Below are 22,304 nucleotides of genomic sequence, written 5' to 3'. Positions count from 1 at the left end.
AACCCTAACCCTAGTTTGAAACCCTAACCCTAGTTTGAAACCCTAGTTTGAAACCCTAACCCTAGTTTGAAACCCTAGTTTGAAACCCTAACTCTAGTTTGAAACCCTAACCCTAGTTTGAAACCCTAACTCTAGTTTGAAACCCTAACCCTAGTTTGAAACCCTAACCCTAGTTTGAAACCCTAGTTTGAAACCCTAACCCTAGTTTGAAACCTTAGTTTGAAACCCTAACCCTAGTTTAAACCCCTAGTTTGAAACCCTAACCCTAGTTTAAACTCCTACTTTGAAACCCTAACCCTAGTTTAAACCCCTAGTTTGAAACCCTAACCCTAGTTTAAACCCCTAGTTTGAAACCCTAACCCTAGTTTAAACCCCTACTTTGAAACCCTAACCCTAGTTTTAAACCCTAGTTTGAAACCCTAACCCTAGTTTGAAACCCTAGTTTGAAACCCTAACCCTAGTTTGAAACCCTAACCCTAGTTTAAACCCCTAGTTTGAATCCCTAACCCTTGTTTAAACCCCTAGTTTGAAACCTTAACCCTAGTTTAAACCCCTAGTTTGAAACCCTAACCCTAGTTTAAACCCCTAGTTTGAAATCCTAACCCTAGTTTAAACCCCTACTTTGAAACCCTAACCCTAGTTTAAACCCCTACTTTGAAACCCTAACCCTAGTTTAAACCCCTAGTTTGAAACCCTAACCCTAGTTTAAACCCCTAGTTTGAAATCCTAACCCTAGGTTAAACCCCTAGTTTGAAACCCTAACCCTAGTTTAAACCCCTAGTTTGAAACCCTAACCCTAGTTTAAACCCCTAGTTTGAAACCCTAACCCTAGTTTAAACCCCTAGTTTGAAACCCTAACCCTAGTTTAAACCCCTACTTTGAAACCCTAACCCTAGTTTAAACCCCTACTTTGAAACCTTAACCCTAGTTTAGACCCCTACTTTGAAACCCTAGTTTAAACCCCAAGTTTAAAAGCCTAACCCTAGTTTAATCCCCTAGTTTGAAACCCTAACCCTAGTTCAAACCCCTAGTTTGAAACCCTAACCCTAGTTTAAAACCCTAGTTTGAAACCCTAACCCTAGTTTAAACCACTATTTTGAAACCCTAACCCTAGTTTGAAACCCCTAGTTTGAAACCCTAACCCTAGTTCAAACCCCTAGTTTGAAACCCTAACCCTAGTTTAAAACCCTAGTTTGAAACCCTAACCCTAGTTTAAACCACTATTTTGAAACCCTAACCCTAGTTTGAAACCCCTAGTTTGAAACCCTAACCCTAGTTTAAACCCCTAGTTTGAAACCCTAACCCTAGTTTAAACCCCCAGTTTAAACCTCTAGTTTGAAACCCTAACCCTAGTTTAAACCCCTACTTTGAAACCCTAACCCTAGTTTAAACCCCTACTTTAAAACCCTAACCCTAGTTTTAAACCCTAGTTTGAAACCCTAACCCTAGTTTGAAACCCCTACTTTGAAACCTTAACCCTAGTTTAAACCCCAAGTTTGAAACCCTAACCCTAGTTTAAACCACTACTTTGAAACCCTAACCCTAGTTTGAAACCCTTAGTTTGAAACCCTAACCCTAGGTTAAACCCCTACTTTGAAACCCTAACCCTAGTTTAAACCCCTACTTTGAAACCCTAACCCTAGTTTAAACCCCTAGTTTGAAACCCTAACCCTAGTTTAAACTCCTAGTTTGAAATCTTAACCCTAGGTTAAACCCCTAGTTTGAAACCCTAACCCTAGTTTAAACCCCTACTTTGAAACCCTAACCCTAGTTTGAAACCCTAGTTTGAAACCCTAACCCTAGTTTGAAACCCTACTTTGAAACCCTAACCCTAGTTTGAAACCCTAACCCTAGTTTGAAACCCTACTTTGAAACCCTAACCCTAGTTTGAAACCCTAACCCTAGTTTTAAACCCTAGTTTGAAACCCTAACCCTAGTTTAAAACCCTAGTTTGAAACCCTAACCCTAGTTTAAACCCCTAGTTTGAAACCCTAACCCTAGTTTAAACCCCTACTTTGAAACCTTAACCCTAGTTTAGACCCCTACTTTGAAACCCTAACCCTAGTTTAAACCCCAAGTTTGAAACCCTAACCCTAGTTTAAACCCTTAGTTTGAAACCCTAACCCTAGTTTAAACCCCTACTTTGAAACCTTAACCCTAGTTTAGACCCCTACTTTGAAACCCTAACCCTAGTTTAAACCCCAAGTTTGAAACCCTAACCCTAGTTTAAACCCCTAGTTTGAAACCTAACCCTAGTTTAAACCCCTAGTTTGAAACCCTAACCCTAGTTTAAAACCCTAGTTTGAAACCCTAACCCTAGTTTAAACCACTACTTTGAAACCCTAACCCTAGTTTGAAACCCCTAGTTTGAAACCCTAACCCTAGTTTAAACCCCTAGTTTGAAACCCTAACCCTAGTTTAAACCCCTAGTTTAAACCCCTAGTTTGAAACCCTAACCCTAGTTTAAACCCCTACATTGAAACCCTAACCCTAGTTTAAACCCCTAGTTTGAAACCCTAACCCTAGTTTAAACCCCTAGTTTGAATCCCTAACCCTTGTTTAAACCCCTAGTTTGAAACCCTAACCCTAGTTTAAACCCCTAGTTTGAAACCCTAACCCTAGTTTAAACACCTAGTTTGAAACCCTAACCCTAGTTTAAACCCCTAGTTTGAAACCCTAACCCTAGTTTAAACCCCTAGTTTGAAACCCTAACCCTAGTTTAAACCCCTAGTTTGAAACCCTAACCCTAGTTTAAACCCCTAGTTTGAAACCCTAACCCTAGTTTAAACACCTAGTTTGAAACCCTAACCCTAGTTTAAACCCCTAGTTTGAAACCCTAACCCTAGGTTAAACCCCTAGTTTGAAACCCTAACCCTAGTTTAAACCCCTAGTTTGAAACCCTAACCCTAGTTTAAAACCCTAGTTTGAAACCCTAACCCTAGTTTAAACCCCTAGTTTGAAACCCTAACCCTAGTTTGAAACCCTAGTTTGAAACCCTAACCCTAGTTTGAAACCCTAGTTTGAAACCCTAACCCTAGTTTGAAACCCTAGTTTGAAACCCTAACCCTAGTTTTAAACCCTAGTTTGAAACCCTAACCCTAGTTTGAAACCCTAACCCTAGTTTAAACCCCTTGTTTGAAACCCTAACCCTAGTTTAAACCCCTAGTTTGAAACCCTAACCCTAGTTTAAACCCCTACTTTGAAACCCTAACCCTAGTTTGAAACCTTAGTTTGAAACCCTAACCCTAGTTTGAAACCCTAACCCTTGTTTTAAACCCTAGTTTGAAACCCTAACCCTAGTTTGAAACCCTAGTTTGAAACCCTAGTTTGAAACCCTAACCCTAGTTTTAAACCCTAGTTTGAAACCCTAACCCTAGTTTGAAACCCTAGTTTGAAACCCTAACCCTAGTTTGAAACCCTAGTTTGAAACCCTAACCCTAGTTTGAAACCCTAACCCTAGTTTTAAACCCTAGTTTGAAACCCTAACCCTAGTAAGAAACCCTAGTTTGAAACCCTAACCCTAGTTTGAAACCATAATTTGAAACCCTAACCCTAGTTTAAAACCCGTTTGAAACCCTAACCCTAGTTTAAACCCCCTAGTTTGAAACCCTAACCCTAGTTTGAAACCCTAGTTTGAAACCCTAACCCTAGTTTGAAACCCTAGTTTGAAACCCTAACCCTAGTTTGAAACCCTAACCCTAGTTTAAACCCCTAGTTTGAAACCCTAACCCTAGTTTAAACCCCTAGTTTGAAACCCTAACCCTAGTTTAAACCCCTACTTTGAAACCCTAACCCTAGTTTGAAACCCTAACCCTAGTTTAAACCCCTAGTTTGAAACCCTAACCCTAGTTTAAACCCCTAGTTTGAAACCCTAACCCTAGTTTAAACCCCTACTTTGAAACCCTAACCCTAGTTTAAACCCCTAGTTTGAAACCCTAACCCTAGTTTAAACCCCTACTTTGAAACCCTAACCCTAGTTTAAACCCCTAGTTTGAAACCCTAACCCTAGTTTAAACCCCTACTTTGAAACCCTAACCCTAGTTTAAACCCCTACTTTGAAACCCTAACCCTAGTTTTAAACCCTAGTTTGAAACCCTAACCCTAGTTTGAAACCCTAGTTTGAAACCCTAACCCTAGTTTGAAACCCTAGTTTGAAACCCTAACCCTAGTTTGAAACCCTACTTTGAAACCCTAACCCTTGTTTTAAACCCTAGTTTGAAACCCTAACCCTAGTTTGAAACCCTAACCCTAGTTTGAAACCCTAACCCTAGTTTTAAACCCTAGTTTGAAACCCTAACCCTAGTTTGAAACCCTAGTTTGAAACCCTAACCCTAGTTTGAAACCCTAACCCTAGTTTGAAACCCTAACCCTTGTTTTAAACCCTAGTTTGAAACCCTAACCCTAGTTTGAAACCCTAGTTTGAAACCCTAACCCTAGTTTGAAACCCTAGTTTGAAACCCTAACCCTAGTTTGAAACCCTAGTTTGAAACCCTAACCCTAGTTTTAAACCCTAGTTTGAAACCCTAACCCTAGTAAGAAACCCTAGTTTGAAACCCTAACCCTAGTTTGAAACCATAATTTGAAACCCTAACCCTAGTTTAAAACCCGTTTGAAACCCTAACCCTAGTTTAAACCCCCTAGTTTGAAACCCTAACCCTAGTTTGAAACCCTAGTTTGAAACCCTAACCCTAGTTTGAAACCCTAGTTTGAAACCCTAACCCTAGTTTGAAACCCTAACCCTAGTTTAAACCCCTAGTTTGAAACCCTAACCCTAGTTTAAACCCCTACTTTGAAACCCTAACCCTAGTTTAAACCCCTAGTTTGAAACCCTAACCCTAGTTTAAACCCCTACTTTGAAACCCTAACCCTAGTTTAAACCCCTACTTTGAAACCCTAACCCTAGTTTAAACCCCTACTTTGAAACCCTAACCCTAGTTTTAAACCCTAGTTTGAAACCCTAACCCTAGTTTTAAACCCTAGTTTGAAACCCTAACCCTAGTTTGAAACCCTAACCCTAGTTTGAAACCCTAACCCTAGTTTGAAACCCTAACCCTAGTTTGAAACCCTAACCCTAGTTTGAAACCCTAACCCTAGTTTGAAACCCTAGTTTGAAACCCTAACTCTAGTTTGAAACCCTAACCCTAGTTTGAAACCCTAACTCTAGTTTGAAACCCTAACCCTAGTTTGAAACCCTAACCCTAGTTTGAAACCCTAGTTTGAAACCCTAACCCTAGTTTGAAACCTTAGTTTGAAACCCTAACCCTAGTTTAAACCCCTAGTTTGAAACCCTAACCCTAGTTTAAACTCCTACTTTGAAACCCTAACCCTAGTTTAAACCCCTAGTTTGAAACCCTAACCCTAGTTTAAACCCCTAGTTTGAAACCCTAACCCTAGTTTAAACCCCTACTTTGAAACCCTAACCCTAGTTTTAAACCCTAGTTTGAAACCCTAACCCTAGTTTAAACCCCTTGTTTGAAACCCTAACCCTAGTTTAAACCCCTAGTTTGAAACCCTAACCCTAGTTTAAACCCCTACTTTGAAACCCTAACCCTAGTTTGAAACCTTAGTTTGAAACCCTAACCCTAGTTTGAAACCCTAACCCTTGTTTTAAACCCTAGTTTGAAACCCTAACCCTAGTTTGAAACCCTAGTTTGAAACCCTAGTTTGAAACCCTAACCCTAGTTTTAAACCCTAGTTTGAAACCCTAACCCTAGTTTGAAACCCTAGTTTGAAACCCTAACCCTAGTTTGAAACCCTAGTTTGAAACCCTAACCCTAGTTTGAAACCCTAACCCTAGTTTTAAACCCTAGTTTGAAACCCTAACCCTAGTAAGAAACCCTAGTTTGAAACCCTAACCCTAGTTTGAAACCATAATTTGAAACCCTAACCCTAGTTTAAAACCCGTTTGAAACCCTAACCCTAGTTTAAACCCCCTAGTTTGAAACCCTAACCCTAGTTTGAAACCCTAGTTTGAAACCCTAACCCTAGTTTGAAACCCTAGTTTGAAACCCTAACCCTAGTTTGAAACCCTAACCCTAGTTTAAACCCCTAGTTTGAAACCCTAACCCTAGTTTAAACCCCTAGTTTGAAACCCTAACCCTAGTTTAAACCCCTACTTTGAAACCCTAACCCTAGTTTGAAACCCTAACCCTAGTTTAAACCCCTAGTTTGAAACCCTAACCCTAGTTTAAACCCCTAGTTTGAAACCCTAACCCTAGTTTAAACCCCTACTTTGAAACCCTAACCCTAGTTTAAACCCCTAGTTTGAAACCCTAACCCTAGTTTAAACCCCTACTTTGAAACCCTAACCCTAGTTTAAACCCCTAGTTTGAAACCCTAACCCTAGTTTAAACCCCTACTTTGAAACCCTAACCCTAGTTTAAACCCCTACTTTGAAACCCTAACCCTAGTTTTAAACCCTAGTTTGAAACCCTAACCCTAGTTTGAAACCCTAGTTTGAAACCCTAACCCTAGTTTGAAACCCTAGTTTGAAACCCTAACCCTAGTTTGAAACCCTACTTTGAAACCCTAACCCTTGTTTTAAACCCTAGTTTGAAACCCTAACCCTAGTTTGAAACCCTAACCCTAGTTTGAAACCCTAACCCTAGTTTTAAACCCTAGTTTGAAACCCTAACCCTAGTTTGAAACCCTAGTTTGAAACCCTAACCCTAGTTTGAAACCCTAACCCTAGTTTGAAACCCTAACCCTTGTTTTAAACCCTAGTTTGAAACCCTAACCCTAGTTTGAAACCCTAGTTTGAAACCCTAACCCTAGTTTGAAACCCTAGTTTGAAACCCTAACCCTAGTTTGAAACCCTAGTTTGAAACCCTAACCCTAGTTTTAAACCCTAGTTTGAAACCCTAACCCTAGTAAGAAACCCTAGTTTGAAACCCTAACCCTAGTTTGAAACCATAATTTGAAACCCTAACCCTAGTTTAAAACCCGTTTGAAACCCTAACCCTAGTTTAAACCCCCTAGTTTGAAACCCTAACCCTAGTTTGAAACCCTAGTTTGAAACCCTAACCCTAGTTTGAAACCCTAGTTTGAAACCCTAACCCTAGTTTGAAACCCTAACCCTAGTTTAAACCCCTAGTTTGAAACCCTAACCCTAGTTTAAACCCCTACTTTGAAACCCTAACCCTAGTTTAAACCCCTAGTTTGAAACCCTAACCCTAGTTTAAACCCCTACTTTGAAACCCTAACCCTAGTTTAAACCCCTACTTTGAAACCCTAACCCTAGTTTAAACCCCTACTTTGAAACCCTAACCCTAGTTTTAAACCCTAGTTTGAAACCCTAACCCTAGTTTTAAACCCTAGTTTGAAACCCTAACCCTAGTTTGAAACCCTAACCCTAGTTTGAAACCCTAGTTTGAAACCCTAACCCTAGTTTGAAACCCTAACCCTAGTTTGAAACCCTAACCCTAGTTTGAAACCCTAGTTTGAAACCCTAACCCTAGTTTGAAACCCTAGTTTGAAACCCTAACTCTAGTTTGAAACCCTAACCCTAGTTTGAAACCCTAACTCTAGTTTGAAACCCTAACCCTAGTTTGAAACCCTAACCCTAGTTTGAAACCCTAGTTTGAAACCCTAACCCTAGTTTGAAACCTTAGTTTGAAACCCTAACCCTAGTTTAAACCCCTAGTTTGAAACCCTAACCCTAGTTTAAACTCCTACTTTGAAACCCTAACCCTAGTTTAAACCCCTAGTTTGAAACCCTAACCCTAGTTTAAACCCCTAGTTTGAAACCCTAACCCTAGTTTAAACCCCTACTTTGAAACCCTAACCCTAGTTTTAAACCCTAGTTTGAAACCCTAACCCTAGTTTGAAACCCTAGTTTGAAACCCTAACCCTAGTTTGAAACCCTACTTTGAAACCCTAACCCTAGTTTGAAACCCTAACCCTTGTTTTAAACCCTAGTTTGAAACCCTAACCCTAGTTTGAAACCCTAACCCTAGTTTGAAACCCTAACCCTAGTTTTAAACCCTAGTTTGAAACCCTAACCCTAGTTTTAAACCCTAGTTTGAAACCCTAACCCTAGTAAGAAACCCTAGTTTGAAACCCTAACCCTAGTTTGAAACCATAATTTGAAACCCTAACCCTCGTTTGAAACCCTAACCCTAGTTTGAAACCCCAACCCTAGTTTGAAACCCTAGTTTGAAACCCTAACCCTAGTTTTAAACCCTAGTTTGAAACCCTAACCCTAGTTTTAAACCCTAGTTTGAAACCCTTACCCTAGTAAGAAACCCTAGTTTGAAACCCTAACCCTAGTTTGAAACCATAATTTGAAACCCTAACCCTAGTTTGAAACCCTAGTTTGAAACCCTAACCCTAGTTTGAAACCCTAACCCTAGTTTGAAACCCTAGTTTGAAACCCTAACCCTAGTTTGAAACCCTAGTTTGAAACCCTAACCCTAGTTTGAAACCCTAACCCTAGTTTAAAACCCTACTTTGAAACCCTAACCCTAGTTTAAAAAAATAAATCGATATTTATGCAGCCCAATGTCGCAGTGTACTGTGAAAAGAAATAACAGAATTAATCTTTAAAACAAAAAGTATTTTTGAGTTTTATTGTAGGCAGATAAATACATAGAAATGAAATATTTGGGGTTTCTTTTTTTTCAGGCTTGGATAATCTGACCACTTTTTTCTTTTCATCTTTTTTTTTTTTTTTTTACATTATTTTTTTTTACCACTTTGTACATTTGTACTTCAACAGCTTGACTTTCAATAAAACGTGCAACTCCTGAGTTCAAGCTTTAACTTTGACAGCACTAAACTTACCCGTAAATTGAACGTTTTCCTGTTTTTTCCTCAGCTGGACGTGTTTGAGGCGGCCGAGCGTTATCAGAAGGACGGCGTTCCGCTCATCATCCTGGCCGGGAAGGACTACGGCTCGGGAAACTCCCGGGATTGGGTGGCCAAGGGACCTTATCTACTGGTACTAACACACGGGCGGGTGCGGGGGGGTCCACGGGGGGGTCCACGGGGGCTTTACTGCATTTTGGGGGAAATTGGATGCACCCAACACAATTGTGCCAAACTTATTGTGATCGATGAGCTGCTGCTGATGGAAATGCAAATCTATTGTACTTGGAAATAGTGTTCGACTGATATGCATTTTTTGGGGGCAGAAAAAAAATAACAATTAGCGATTAATCTGCCGATTATTTACAAATATATATAATGCATAAAATGACCCCCCTCCCCAATTCCTTTTTAATGGGTGTCACTTATGCACAAACTTACGCTATTTAGTTTTTCTGCTTTGAATGACAAGTATGACCTTATCAAAAAATTTGATGAAGTATACAAAGTTATTGTGTAGATTTTCATGTCAATAATAAAACCTGCAAAGCATTAACTTTTTCTTTTATATATTTTCATCTTGTGTTATTTTCACAAGTCTTGGGACTTACTGGGCTAACCTTGGACCTCGGGGATTGTATTTCGAGCCATGTCACGTGGAAATGTGTTAAAACGGGGGGAAAAAAATCCTTGGATGTTTGCATCCTTGAATTTTGAGAAAAGAAAGTCGTCGAATCCTTGAAATGACAACTTTAAATATAACTTGAAAGGACAATGACAAAATAAAGCAATAAGAAAGTGAAATAAGAATAGAATAAACTTAAATAGCAAAAAAAAAAACTAAGAACAAATACTGACTGTTCTTGTGCGTTTTGGCCTCTTGGGGGCAGTGTGGTGCCGTGCAGCCATGGCGTACACACTTAAATTGAGTACAGAAGAAAGTTGCGATTGAATGCCATTAAAACAACTCGTTTTTCACACATTGGGAAGAATTTGCGCCTTTGCGTCGTGTTATCTCATCTGTGCGTACGTGTTCCCACAAGTGTGTGGATATTCATTGTTTGAAGGAAAAACACTCCCGAAATCGATGCTAACTTCCTGTTAGCATTTGAATGGGATCCTCCCTTCGCTTTTAGCATTAGCGCGAGGCTAGCGATGTTTTAACAAGGCTTTTTTTTTTATTATTGAAATATACAGTGGATGTAATTCTTAACGTTGTGTGTTTAGTTTTACTGTTAACTCCAGCTGCGATGTCATTAAACATCTTAAAGGACGCTCAGGGACAACGGAATGCTAGTTGCTCCGCCAACAAAATGGTGCATTCAGGGTACTTTCACAGCGTCGGAAACTTTGGTTTTCTTCGACAACGTTTTTAAGGGTGAACATAATCGGCCGGGCCCTACTTGTAAATGTAAAGGTCCCTCCCGTGTCCTCCCCCCCCCAGGGCGTCCGCGCCGTCATCGCCGAGAGCTTCGAGCGTCTGCACAAGAAGCAGCTGGTGGGCGTGGGCATCCTGCCTCTGCAGTTCGCACCCGAGCAGAACGCAGACACGCTGGAGCTCGCCGGCACCGAGAGGTTCAGCGTCGGCCTGCCGGAACGTCTCGCGCCAGGCCAGCAGCTCGCCGTCAAGGCAGGACAGGACGCGCTTGTTGCACATCATCCGTTTTGACTAACGCTCGTCCTCACGTCGTTTTGTGTTTTGTTTCAGACGAGCGACGGCAAAAGTTTTGCGGTCACGGCGCAGTTGGACAACGAGCTGGACGTCACCTTTCTCCGGCACGGAGGCCTCCTGAGATACGTGGCGCGGACAATGCTTTGAAACGCGCGCACTGGACTACATTTGCCACTCACGTTTGTCGTCGGAACGGACGGCAGACATGTCGCTCATTATTTGCTTGACTGACTGAAATGAGGACCTTTTGGAAGACACTTTTTGGGGGGGACGTATGTCGGCTGGAATAATTTGGACTTTCTCGACAAAAGTCAGCGACATGCTGAGATACGTCGTCACGGATGTGCATTTTTGTTTGTGTTTTGTCCACGTTTGTCAACTAAAAGTTATTTCATCAATCCAATGTGTGTGACTCATGCTAAAGTGTCTTATTACGTTTTTTTGGATGTTGTTTTCCTCAACGTCCTGCATTTGTGTTGATTTTTTATGTGCGGCATCATGATTTTGAAGCCATTTTGAATGATTGCAAAATAAAGTCACGTCTCCAGCGGCCTTGTCTATGATAAATGAGATCACAATTTTAGAAGTGAAGTGAAGAAGAAACCCTAACCCTAATTTAAACCCCTACTTTGAAACCCTAACCCTAGTTTAGAACCCTACTTTGAAACCCTAACCCTAGTTTAGAACCCTACTTTGAAACCCTAACCCTAGTTTAAAACCCTACTTTGAAACCCTAACCCTAGTTTGAAACCCTAACCCTAGTTTAAACCCCTAGTTTGAAACCCTAACCCTAGTTTAAACCCCTAGTTTGAAACCCTAACCCTAGTTTAAACCCCTAGTTTGAAACCCTAACCCTAGTTTAAACCCCTACTTTGAAACCCTAACCCTAGTTTAAACCCCTACTTTGAAACCCTAACCCTAGTTTAAACCCCTAGTTTGAAACCCTAACCCTAGTTTAAACCCCTACTTTGAAACCCTAGTTTAAACCCCTAGTTTGAAACCCTAACCCTAGTTTTAAACCCTAGTTTGAAACCCTAACCCTAGTTTGAAACCCTAGTTTGAAACCCTAACCCTAGTTTGAAACCCTACTTTGAAACCCTAACCCTAGTTTGAAACCCTAACCCTAGTTTGAAACCCTAGTTTGAAACCCTAACCCTAGTTTGAAACCCTAGTTTGAAACCCTAACCCTAGTTTTAAACCCTAGTTTGAAACCCTAACCCTAGTTTGAAACCCTAGTTTGAAACCCTTACCCTAGTTTGAAACCCTAGTTTGAAACCCTAACCCTAGTTTGAAACCCTAACCCTAGTTTTAAACCCTAGTTTGAAACCCTAACTCTAGTAAGAAACCCTAGTTTGAAACCCTAACCCTAGTTTGAAACCCTAACCCTAGTTTGAAACCATAATTTGAAACCCTAACCCTCGTTTGAAACCCTAACCCTAGTTTGAAACCCCAACCCTAGTTTGAAACCCTAGTTTGAAACCCTAACCCTAGATTGAAACCCTAACCCTAGTTTGAAACCCTAGTTTGAAACCCTAACCCTAGTTTGAAACCCTAACCCTAGTTTGAAACCCTAACCCTAGTTTGAAACCCTAGTTTGAAACCCTAACCCTAGTTTGAAACCCTAACCCTAGTTTAAAACCCTAGTTTGAAACCCTAACCCTAGTTTGAAACCCTAACCCTAGTTTAAAACCCTAGTTTGAAACCCTAACCCTAGTTTTAAACCCTAGTTTGAAACCCTAACCCTCGTTTGAAACCCTAACCCTAGTTTGAAACCCCAACCCTAGTTTGAAACCCTAACCCTAGTTTGAAACCCTAACCCTAGTTTGAAACCCTAGTTTGAAACCCTAGTTTGAAACCCTAACCCTAGTTTTAAACCCTAGTTTGAAACCCTTACCCTAGTTTGAAACCCTAACCCTAGATTGAAACCCTAACCCTAGTTTGAAACCCATGTTTGAAACCCTAGTTTGAAACCCTAACCCTAGTTTGAAACCCTAACCCTAGTTTTAAACCCTAGTTTGAAACCCTAACCCTAGTAAGAAACCCTAGTTTGAAACCCTAACCCTAGTTTGAAACCATAGTTTGAAACCCTAACCCTCGTTTGAAACCCTAACTCTAGTTTGAAACCCCAACCCTAGTTTGAAACCCTAGTTTAAAACCCTAACCCTAGTTTGAAACCCTAACCCTAGTTTAAAACCCTAGTTTGAAACCCTAACCCTAGTTTGAAACCCTAGTTTGAAACCTTAACCCTAGTTTTAAACCCTAGTTTGAAACCCTAACCCTAGTTTTAAACCCTAGTTTGAAACCCTAACCCTAGTTTGAAAACCTAACCCTAGTTTGAAACCCTAACCCTAGTTTTAAACCCTAGTTTGAAACCCTAACCCTAGTTTTAAACCCTAGTTTGAAACCCTAACCCTAGTTTGAAACCCTAGTTTGAAACCCTAACCCTAGTTTGAAACCCTAACCCTAGTTTGAAACATAATTTGAAACCCTAACCCTCGTTTGAAACCCTAACCCTAGTTTGAAACCCCAACCCTAGTTTGAAACCCTAGTTTGAAACCCTAACCCTAGTTTGAAACCCTAGTTTGAAACCCTAACCCTAGTTTGAAACCCTAGTTTGAAACCTTAACCCTAGTTTTAAACCCTAGTTTGAAAACCTAACCCTAGTTTGAAACCCTAACCCTAGTTTTAAACCCTAGTTTGAAACCCTAACCCTAGTTTGAAACCCTAGTTTGAAACCCTTACCCTAGTTTGAAACCCTAGTTTGAAACCCTAACCCTAGTTTGAAACACTAACCCTAGTTTTAAACCCTAGTTTGAAACCCTAACCCTAGTAAGAAACCCTAGTTTGAAACCCTAACCCTAGTTTGAAACCCTAACCCTAGTTTGAAACCATAATTTGAAACCCTAACCCTCGTTTGAAACCCTAACCCTAGTTTGAAACCCCAACCCTAGTTTGAAACCGTAGTTTGAAACCCTAACCCTAGATTGAAACCCTAACCCTAGTTTGAAACCCTAGTTTGAAACCCTAACCCTAGTTTGAAACCCTAACCCTAGTTTGAAACCCTAACCCTAGTTTGAAACCCTAACCCTAGTTTGAAACCCTAGTTTGAAACCCTAACCCTAGTTTGAAACCCTAACCCTAGTTTAAAACCCTAGTTTGAAACACTAACCCTAGTTTTAAACCCTAGTTTGAAACCCTAACCCTAGTAAGAAACCCTAGTTTGAAACCCTAACCCTCGTTTGAAACCCTAACCCTAGTTTGAAACCCCAACCCTAGTTTGAAACCCTAACCCTAGTTTGAAACCCTAACCCTAGTTTGAAACCCTAGTTTGAAACCCTAGTTTGAAACCCTAACCCTAGTTTTAAACCCTAGTTTGAAACCCTTACCCTAGTTTGAAACCCTAGTTTGAAACCCTAACCCTAGATTGAAACCCTAACCCTAGTTTGAAACCCATGTTTGAAACCCTAGTTTGAAACCCTTACCCTAGTTTGAAACCCTAGTTAGAAACCCTAACCCTAGTTTGAAACCCTAACCCTAGTTTTAAACCCTAGTTTGAAACCCTAACTCTAGTAAGAAACCCTAGTTTGAAACCCTAACCCTAGTTTGAAACCCTAACCCTAGTTTGAAACCATAATTTGAAACCCTAACCCTCGTTTGAAACCCTAACCCTAGTTTGAAACCCCAACCCTAGTTTGAAACCCTAGTTTGAAACCCTAACCCTAGATTGAAACCCTAACCCTAGTTTGAAACCCTAGTTTGAAACCCTAACCCTAGTTTGAAACCCTAACCCTAGTTTGAAACCCTAACCCTAGTTTGAAACCCTAACCCTAGTTTGAAACCCTAGTTTGAAACCCTAACCCTAGTTTGAAACCCTAACCCTAGTTTAAAACCCTAGTTTGAAACCCTAACCCTAGTTTGAAACCCTAACCCTAGTTTAAAACCCTAGTTTGAAACCCTAACCCTAGTTTTAAACCCTAGTTTGAAACCCTAACCCTCGTTTGAAACCCTAACCCTAGTTTGAAACCCCAACCCTAGTTTGAAACCCTAACCCTAGTTTGAAACCCTAACCCTAGTTTGAAACCCTAGTTTGAAACCCTAACCCTAGTTTTAAACCCTAGTTTGAAACCCTTACCCTAGTTTGAAACCCTAACCCTAGATTGAAACCCTAACCCTAGTTTGAAACCCTAACCCTAGTTTGAAACCCTAGTTTGAAACCCTAACCCTAGTTTAAAACCCTAGTTTGAAACCCTAACCCTAGTTTGAAACCCTAACCCTAGTTTAAAACCCTAGTTTGAAACCCTAACCCTAGTTTTAAACCCTAGTTTGAAACCCTAACCCTCGTTTGAAACCCTAACCCTAGTTTGAAACCCCAACCCTAGTTTGAAACCCTAACCCTAGTTTGAAACCCTAACCCTAGTTTGAAACCCTAGTTTGAAACCCTAACCCTAGTTTTAAACCCTAGTTTGAAACCCTTACCCTAGTTTGAAACCCTAACCCTAGATTGAAACCCTAACCCTAGTTTGAAACCCATGTTTGAAACCCTAGTTTGAAACCCTAACCCTAGTTTGAAACCCTAACCCTAGTTTTAAACCCTAGTTTGAAACCCTAACCCTAGTAAGAAACCCTAGTTTGAAAAACTAACCCTAGTTTGAAACCATAGTTTGAAACCCTAACCCTCGTTTGAAACCCTAACTCTAGTTTGAAACCCCAACCCTAGTTTGAAACCCTAGTTTAAAACCCTAACCCTAGTTTGAAACCCTAACCCTAGTTTAAAACCCTAGTTTGAAACCCTAACCCTAGTTTGAAACCCTAGTTTGAAACCTTAACCCTAGTTTTAAACCCTAGTTTGAAACCCTAACCCTAGTTTTAAACCCTAGTTTGAAACCCTAACCCTAGTTTGAAAACCTAACCCTAGTTTGAAACCCTAACCCTAGTTTTAAACCCTAGTTTGAAACCCTAACCCTAGTTTTAAACCCTAGTTTGAAACCCTAACCCTAGTTTGAAACCCTAGTTTGAAACCCTAACCCTAGTTTGAAACCCTAACCCTAGTTTGAAACATAATTTGAAACCCTAACCCTCGTTTGAAACCCTAACCCTAGTTTGAAACCCCAACCCTAGTTTGAAACCCTAGTTTGAAACCCTAACCCTACTTTGAAACCCTAGTTTGAAACCCTAACCCTAGTTTGAAACCCTAGTTTGAAACCTTAACCCTAGTTTTAAACCCTAGTTTGAAAACCTAACCCTAGTTTGAAACCCTAACCCTAGTTTTAAACCCTAGTTTGAAACCCTAACCCTAGTTTGAAACCCTAGTTTGAAACCCTTACCCTAGTTTGAAACCCTAGTTTGAAACCCTAACCCTAGTTTGAAACACTAACCCTAGTTTTAAACCCTAGTTTGAAACCCTAACCCTAGTAAGAAACCCTAGTTTGAAACCCTAACCCTAGTTTGAAACCCTAACCCTAGTTTGAAACCATAATTTGAAACCCTAACCCTCGTTTGAAACCCTAACCCTAGTTTGAAACCCCAACCCTAGTTTGAAACCGTAGTTTGAAACCCTAACCCTAGATTGAAACCCTAACCCTAGTTTGAAACCCTAGTTTGAAACCCTAACCCTAGTTTGAAACCCTAACCCTAGTTTGAAACCCTAACCCTAGTTTGAAACCCTAACCCTAGTTTGAAACCCTAACCCTAGTTTGAAACCCTAGTTTGAAACCCTAACCCTAGTTTGAAACCCTAACCCTAGTTTAAAACCCTAGTTTGAAACACTAACCCTAGTTTTAAACCCTAGTTTGAAACCCTAACCCTAGTAAGAAACCCTAGTTTGAAACCCTAACCCTCGTTTGAAACCCTAACCCTAGTTTGAAACCCCAACCCTAGTTTGAAACCCTAACCCTAGTTTGAAACCCTAACCCTAGTTTGAAACCCTAGTTTGAAACCCTAGTTTGAAACCCTAACCCTAGTTTTAAACCCTAGTTTGAAACCCTTACCCTAGTTTGAAACCCTAGTTTGAAACCCTAACCCTAGATTGAAACTCTAACCCTAGTTTGAAACCCATGTTTGAAACCCTAGTTTGAAACCCTAACCCTAGTTTGAAACCCTAACCCTAGTTTGAAACCCTAACCCTAGTTTTAAACCCTAGTTTGAATCCCTAACCCTAGTAAGAAACCCTAGTTTGAAACCCTAACCCTAGTTTGAAACCATAGTTTGAAACCCTAACCCTCGTTTGAAACCCTAACTCTAGTTTGAAACCCCAACCCTAGTTTGAAACCCTAGTTTAAAACCCTAACCCTAGTTTGAAACCCTAACCCTAGTTTGAAACCCTAGTTTGAAACCCTAACCCTAGTTTGAAACCCTAGTTTGAAACCTTAACCCTAGTTTTAAACCCTAGTTTGAAACCCTAACCCTAGTTTGAAACCCTAGTTTGAAACCCTAACCCTAGTTTGAAAACCTAACCCTAGTTTGAAACCCTAACCCTAGTTTTAAACCCTAGTTTGAAACCCTAACCCTAGTTTTAAACCCTAGTTTGAAACCCTAACCCTAGTTTGAAACCCTAGTTTGAAACCCTAACCCTAGTTTGAAACCCTAACCCTAGTTTAAACCCCTAGTTTGAAACCCTAACCCTAGTTTAAACCCCTAGTTTGAAACCCTAACCCTAGTTTAAACCCCTACTTTGAAACCCTAACCCTAGTTTAAACCCCTAGTTTGAAACCCTAACCCTAGTTTAAACCCCTACTTTGAAACCCTAACCCTAGTTTTAAACCCTAGTTTGAAACCCTAACCCTAGTAAGAAACCCTAGTTTGAAACCCTAACCCTCGTTTGAAACCCTAACCCTAGTTTGAAACCCTAGTTTGAAACCCTAGTTTGAAACCCTAACCCTAGTTTTAAACCCTAGTTTGAAACCCTAACCCTAGATTGAAACCCTAACCCTAGTTTGAAACCCATGTTTGAAACCCTAGTTTGAAACCCTAACCCTAGTTTGAAACCCTAACCCTAGTTTGAAACCCTAACCCTAGTTTTAAACCCTAGTTTGAAACCCTAACCCTAGTAAGAAACCCTAGTTTGAAACCCTAACCCTAGTTTGAAACCATAGTTTGAAACCCTAACCCTCGTTTGAAACCCTAACTCTAGTTTGAAACCCCAACCCTAGTTTGAAACCCTAGTTTAAAACCCTAACCCTAGTTTGAAACCCTAACCCTAGTTTGAAACCCTAGTTTGAAACCCTAACCCTAGTTTGAAACCCTAGTTTGAAACCTTAACCCTAGTTTTAAACCCTAGTTTGAAACCCTAACCCTAGTTTGAAACCCTAGTTTGAAACCCTAACCCTAGTTTGAAAACCTAACCCTAGTTTGAAACCCTAACCCTAGTTTTAAACCCTAGTTTGAAACCCTAACCCTAGTTTTAAACCCTAGTTTGAAACCCTAACCCTAGTTTGAAACCCTAGTTTGAAACCCTAACCCTAGTTTGAAACCTTAACCCTAGTTTAAACCCCTAGTTTGAAACCCTAACCCTAGTTTAAACCCCTAGTTTGAAACCCTAACCCTAGTTTAAACCCCTACTTTGAAACCCTAACCCTAGTTTAAACCCCTAGTTTGAAACCCTAACCCTAGTTTAAACCTCTACTTTGAAACCCTAACCCTAGTTTAAACCCCTAGTTTGAAACCCTAACCCTAGTTTAAACCCCTAGTTTGAAACTCTAACCCTAGTTTAAACCCCTACTTTGAAACCCTAACCCTAGTTTTAAACCCTAGTTTGAAACCCTAACCCTAGTTTGAAACCCTAGTTTGAAACCCTAACCCTAGTTTGAAACCCTACTTTGAAACCCTAACCCTTGTTTTAAACCCTAGTTTGAAACCCTAACCCTAGTTTGAAACCCTAACCCTAGTTTGAAACCCTAGTTTGAAACCCTAACCCTAGTTTTAAACCCTAGTTTGAAACCCTAACCCTAGTAAGAAACCCTAGTTTGAAACCCTAACCCTAGTTTGAAACCATAATTTGAAACCCTAACCCTCGTTTGAAACCCTAACCCTAGTTTGAAACCCCAACCCTAGTTTGAAACCCTAGTTTGAAACCCTAACCCTAGTTTGAAACCCTAACCCTAGTTTAAAACCCTAGTTTGAAACCCTAACCCTAGTTTTAAACCCTAGTTTGAAACCCTAACCCTAGTAAGAAACCCTAGTTTGAAACCCTAACCCTCGTTTGAAACCCTAACCCTAGTTTGAAACCCCAACACTAGTTTGAAACCCTAACCCTAGTTTGAAACCCTAACCCTAGTTTGAAACCCTAGTTTGAAACCCTAGTTTGAAACCCTAACCCTAGTTTTAAACCCTAGTTTGAAACCCTTACCCTAGTTTGAAACCCTAGTTTGAAACCCTAACCCTAGTTTGAAACCCTAACCCTAGTTTTAAACCCTAGTTTGAAACCCTAACCCTAGTAAGAAACCCTAGTTTGAAACCCTAACCCTAGTTTGAAACCATAGTTTGAAACCCTAACCCTCGTTTGAAACCCTAACCCTAGTTTGAAACCCTAGTTTGAAACCTTAACCCTAGTTTTAAACCCTAGTTTGAAACCCTAACCCTAGTTTGAAACCCTAGTTTGAAACCCTAACCCTAGTTTGAAAACCTAACCCTAATTTGAAACCCTAACCCTAGTTTTAAACCCTAGTTTGAAACCCTAACCCTAGTTTTAAACCCTAGGTTGAAAACCCTAACCCTAGTTTGAAACCCTAGTTTGAAACCCTAACCCTAGTTTGAAACCCTAACCATAGTTTGAAACCCTAGTTTGAAACCCTAACCCTAGTTTGAAACCCTAACCCAAGTTTGAAACCATAGTTTGAAACCCTAACCCTCGTTTGAAACCCTAACTCTAGTTTGAAACCCCAACCCTAGTTTGAAACCCTAGTTTGAAACCCTAACCCTAGTTTGAAACCCTAACCCTAGTTTGAAACCCTAGTTTGAAACCCTAGTTTGAAACCCTAACCCTAGTTTGAAACCCTAGTTTAAAACCTTAACCCTAGTTTGAAACCCTAGTTTGAAACCCTAACCCTAGTTTGAAACCCTAGTTTGAAACCCTAACCCTAGTTTGAAACTCTAGTTTGAAACCCTAACCCTAGTTTGAAACCCTAACCCTAGTTTTAAACCCTAGTTTGAAACCCTAACCCTAGTTTGAAACCCTAGTTTGAAACCCTAACCCTAGTTTGAAACCCTACTTTGAAACCCTTACCCTAGTTTGAAACCCTAACCCTAGTTTTAAACCCTAGTTTGAAACCCAAACCCTAGTTTGAAACCCTAGTTTGAAACCCTAACCCTAGTTTTAAACCCTAGTTTGAAAACCTAACCCTAGTTTGAAACCCTTACCCTAGTTTGAAACCCTAGTTTGAAACCCTAACCCTAGTTTGAAACCCTAGTTTGAAACCCTAACCCTAGTTTGAAACCCTACTTTGAAACCCTAACCCTAGTTTGAAACCCTAACCCTAGTTTTAAACCCTAGTTTGAAACCCTAACCCTAGTTTGAAACCCTAGTTTGAAACCCTTACCCTAGTTTCAAACCCTAGTTTCAAACCCTAACCCTAGTTTGAAACCCTAACCCTAGTTTTAAACCCTAGTTTGAAACCCTAACCCTAGTAAGAAACCCTAGTTTGAAACCCTTACCCTAGTTTGAAACCCTAACCCTAGTTTGAAACCATAATTTGAAACCCTAACCCTCGTTTGAAACCCTAACCCTAGTTTGAAACCCCAACCCTAGTTTGAAACCCTAGTTTGAAACCCTAACCCTAGATTGAAACCCTAACCCTAGTTTGAAACCCTAGTTTGAAACCCTAGTTTGAAACCCTAACCCTAGTTTGAAACCCTAGTTTGAAACCCTAACCCTAGTTTGAAACCCTAGTTTGAAACCCTAACCCTAGTTTAAAACCCTAGTTTGAAACCCTAACCCTAGTTTAAAACCCTAGTTTGAAACCCTAACCCTAGTTTTAAACCCTAGTTTGAAACCCTAACCATAGTAAGAAACCCTAGTTTGAAACCCTAACCCTAGTTTGAAACCCTAAACCTAGTTTGAAACCATAGTTTGAAACCCTAACCCTCGTTTGAAACCCTAACCCTAGTTTGAAACCCCAACCCTAGTTTGAAACCCTAACCCTAGTTTGAAACCCTAACCCTAGTTTGAAACCCTAGTTTGAAACCCTAACCCTAGTTTGAAACCCTAGTTTGAAACCCTAACCCTAGTTTTAAACCCTAGTTTGAAACCCTAGTTTGAAACCCTAACCCTAGATTGAAACCCTAACCCTAGTTTGAAACCCATGTTTGAAACCCTAGTTTGAAACCCTAACCCTAGTTTGAAACCCTAACCCTAGTTTGAAACCATAGTTTGAAACCCTAACCCTCGTTTGAAACCCTAACTCTAGTTTGAAACCCCAACCCTAGTTTGAAACCCTAGTTTAAAACCCTAACCCTAGTTTGAAACCCTAACCCTAGTTTGAAACCCTAGTTTGAAACCCTAACCCTAGTTTGAAACCCTAGTTTGAAACCTTAACCCTAGTTTTAAACCCTAGTTTGAAACCCTAACCCTAGTTTGAAACCCTAGTTTGAAACCCTAACCCTAGTTTGAAAACCTAACCCTAGTTTGAAACCCTAACCCTAGTTTTAAACCCTACTTTGAAACCCTAACCCTAGTTTTAAACCCTAGTTTGAAACCCTAACCCTAGTTTGAACCCCTAGTTTGAAACCCTAACCCTAGTTTTAAACCCTAACCATAGTTTGAAACCCTAGTTTGAAACCCTAACCCTAGTTTGAAACCCTAACCCAAGTTTGAAACCATAGTTTGAAACCCTAACCCTCGTTTGAAACCCTAACTCTAGTTTGAAACCCCAACCCTAGTTTGAAACCCTAGTTTGAAACCCTAACCCTAGTTTGAAACCCTAGTTTGAAACCCTAGTTTGAAACCCTAACCCTAGTTTGAAACCCTAACCCGAGTTTAAACCCCTACTTTGAAACCCTAACCCTAGTTTAAACCCCTACTTTGAAACCCTAATCCTAGTTTAAAACTCTACTTTGAAACCCTAACCCTAGTTTAAACACCTACTTTGAAACCCTAACCCTAGTTTAAACCCCTACTTTGAAACCCTAACCCTAGTTTTAAACCCTACTTTGAAACCCTAACCCTAATTTAAACCACTACTTTGAAACCCTAACCCTAGTTTAAAACCCTACTTTGAAACCCTAACCCTAGTTTAAACCCCTACTTTGAAACCCTAACCGTAGTTTAAACCCCTACTTTGAAACCCTAACCCTAGTTTAAAACCCTACTTTGAAACCCTAACCCTAGTTTGAAACCCTAACCCTAGTTTAAACCCCTACTTTTAAACCCTAACCCTAGTTTAAACCCCTACTTTTAAACCCTAACCCTAGTTTAAACCCCTACTTTTAAACCCTAACCCTAGTTTAAACCCCTACTTTGAAACCCTAACTCTACTTTGAAACCCTAACCCTAGTTTAAAATCCTACTTTGAAACCCTAACCCTAGTTTAAAACCCTACTTTGAAACCCTAACCCTAGTTTAAAACCCTACTTTGAAACCCTAACCCTAGTTTAAACACCTACTTTGAAACCCTAACCCTAGTTTAAACCCCTACTTTAGAACCCTAACCCTAGGTTAAAACCCTACTTTGAAACCCTAACCCTAGTTTAAACCCCTACTTTTAAACCCTAACCCTGGTTTAAACCGCTACTTTGAAACCCTAACCCTAGTTTAAAACCCTACTTTGAAACCCTAACCCTAGTTTAAACCCCTACTTTAGAACCCTAACCCTAATTTAAACCCCTAGTTTGAAAC

At 40.3% G+C, this 22,304-nt stretch overlaps 1 protein-coding gene across 1 annotated transcript in view; it reads left to right on the top strand.

Annotated features, from left to right (window-relative positions):
• ireb2 (iron-responsive element binding protein 2) overlaps nt 1-11,027 on the top strand; it is a 42,745-nt gene extending 31,718 nt beyond the window's left edge. The window contains exons 19-21 of the mRNA XM_086074323.1: nt 8,816-8,938; nt 10,250-10,435; nt 10,514-11,027. Coding sequence (XP_085930449.1) covers nt 8,816-8,938; nt 10,250-10,435; nt 10,514-10,624 — 420 coding nt within the window. The 3' untranslated portion in view covers nt 10,625-11,027. The remainder of the gene's footprint in view (nt 1-8,815; nt 8,939-10,249; nt 10,436-10,513) is intronic.
• The last annotated feature ends 11,277 nt before the right edge of the window (nt 11,028-22,304 follow it).

Source organism: Leptonotus elevatus, chromosome 4 (assembly GCF_054856555.1).
Source record: "Leptonotus elevatus isolate MCC_2025b chromosome 4, RoL_Lele_1.0, whole genome shotgun sequence".
Lineage (NCBI taxonomy): Eukaryota > Metazoa > Chordata > Actinopteri > Syngnathiformes > Syngnathidae > Leptonotus > Leptonotus elevatus.
The sequence above is the reverse complement of the archived record's forward strand: the minus strand, read 5'-3'. Positions and strand labels throughout refer to the sequence as shown.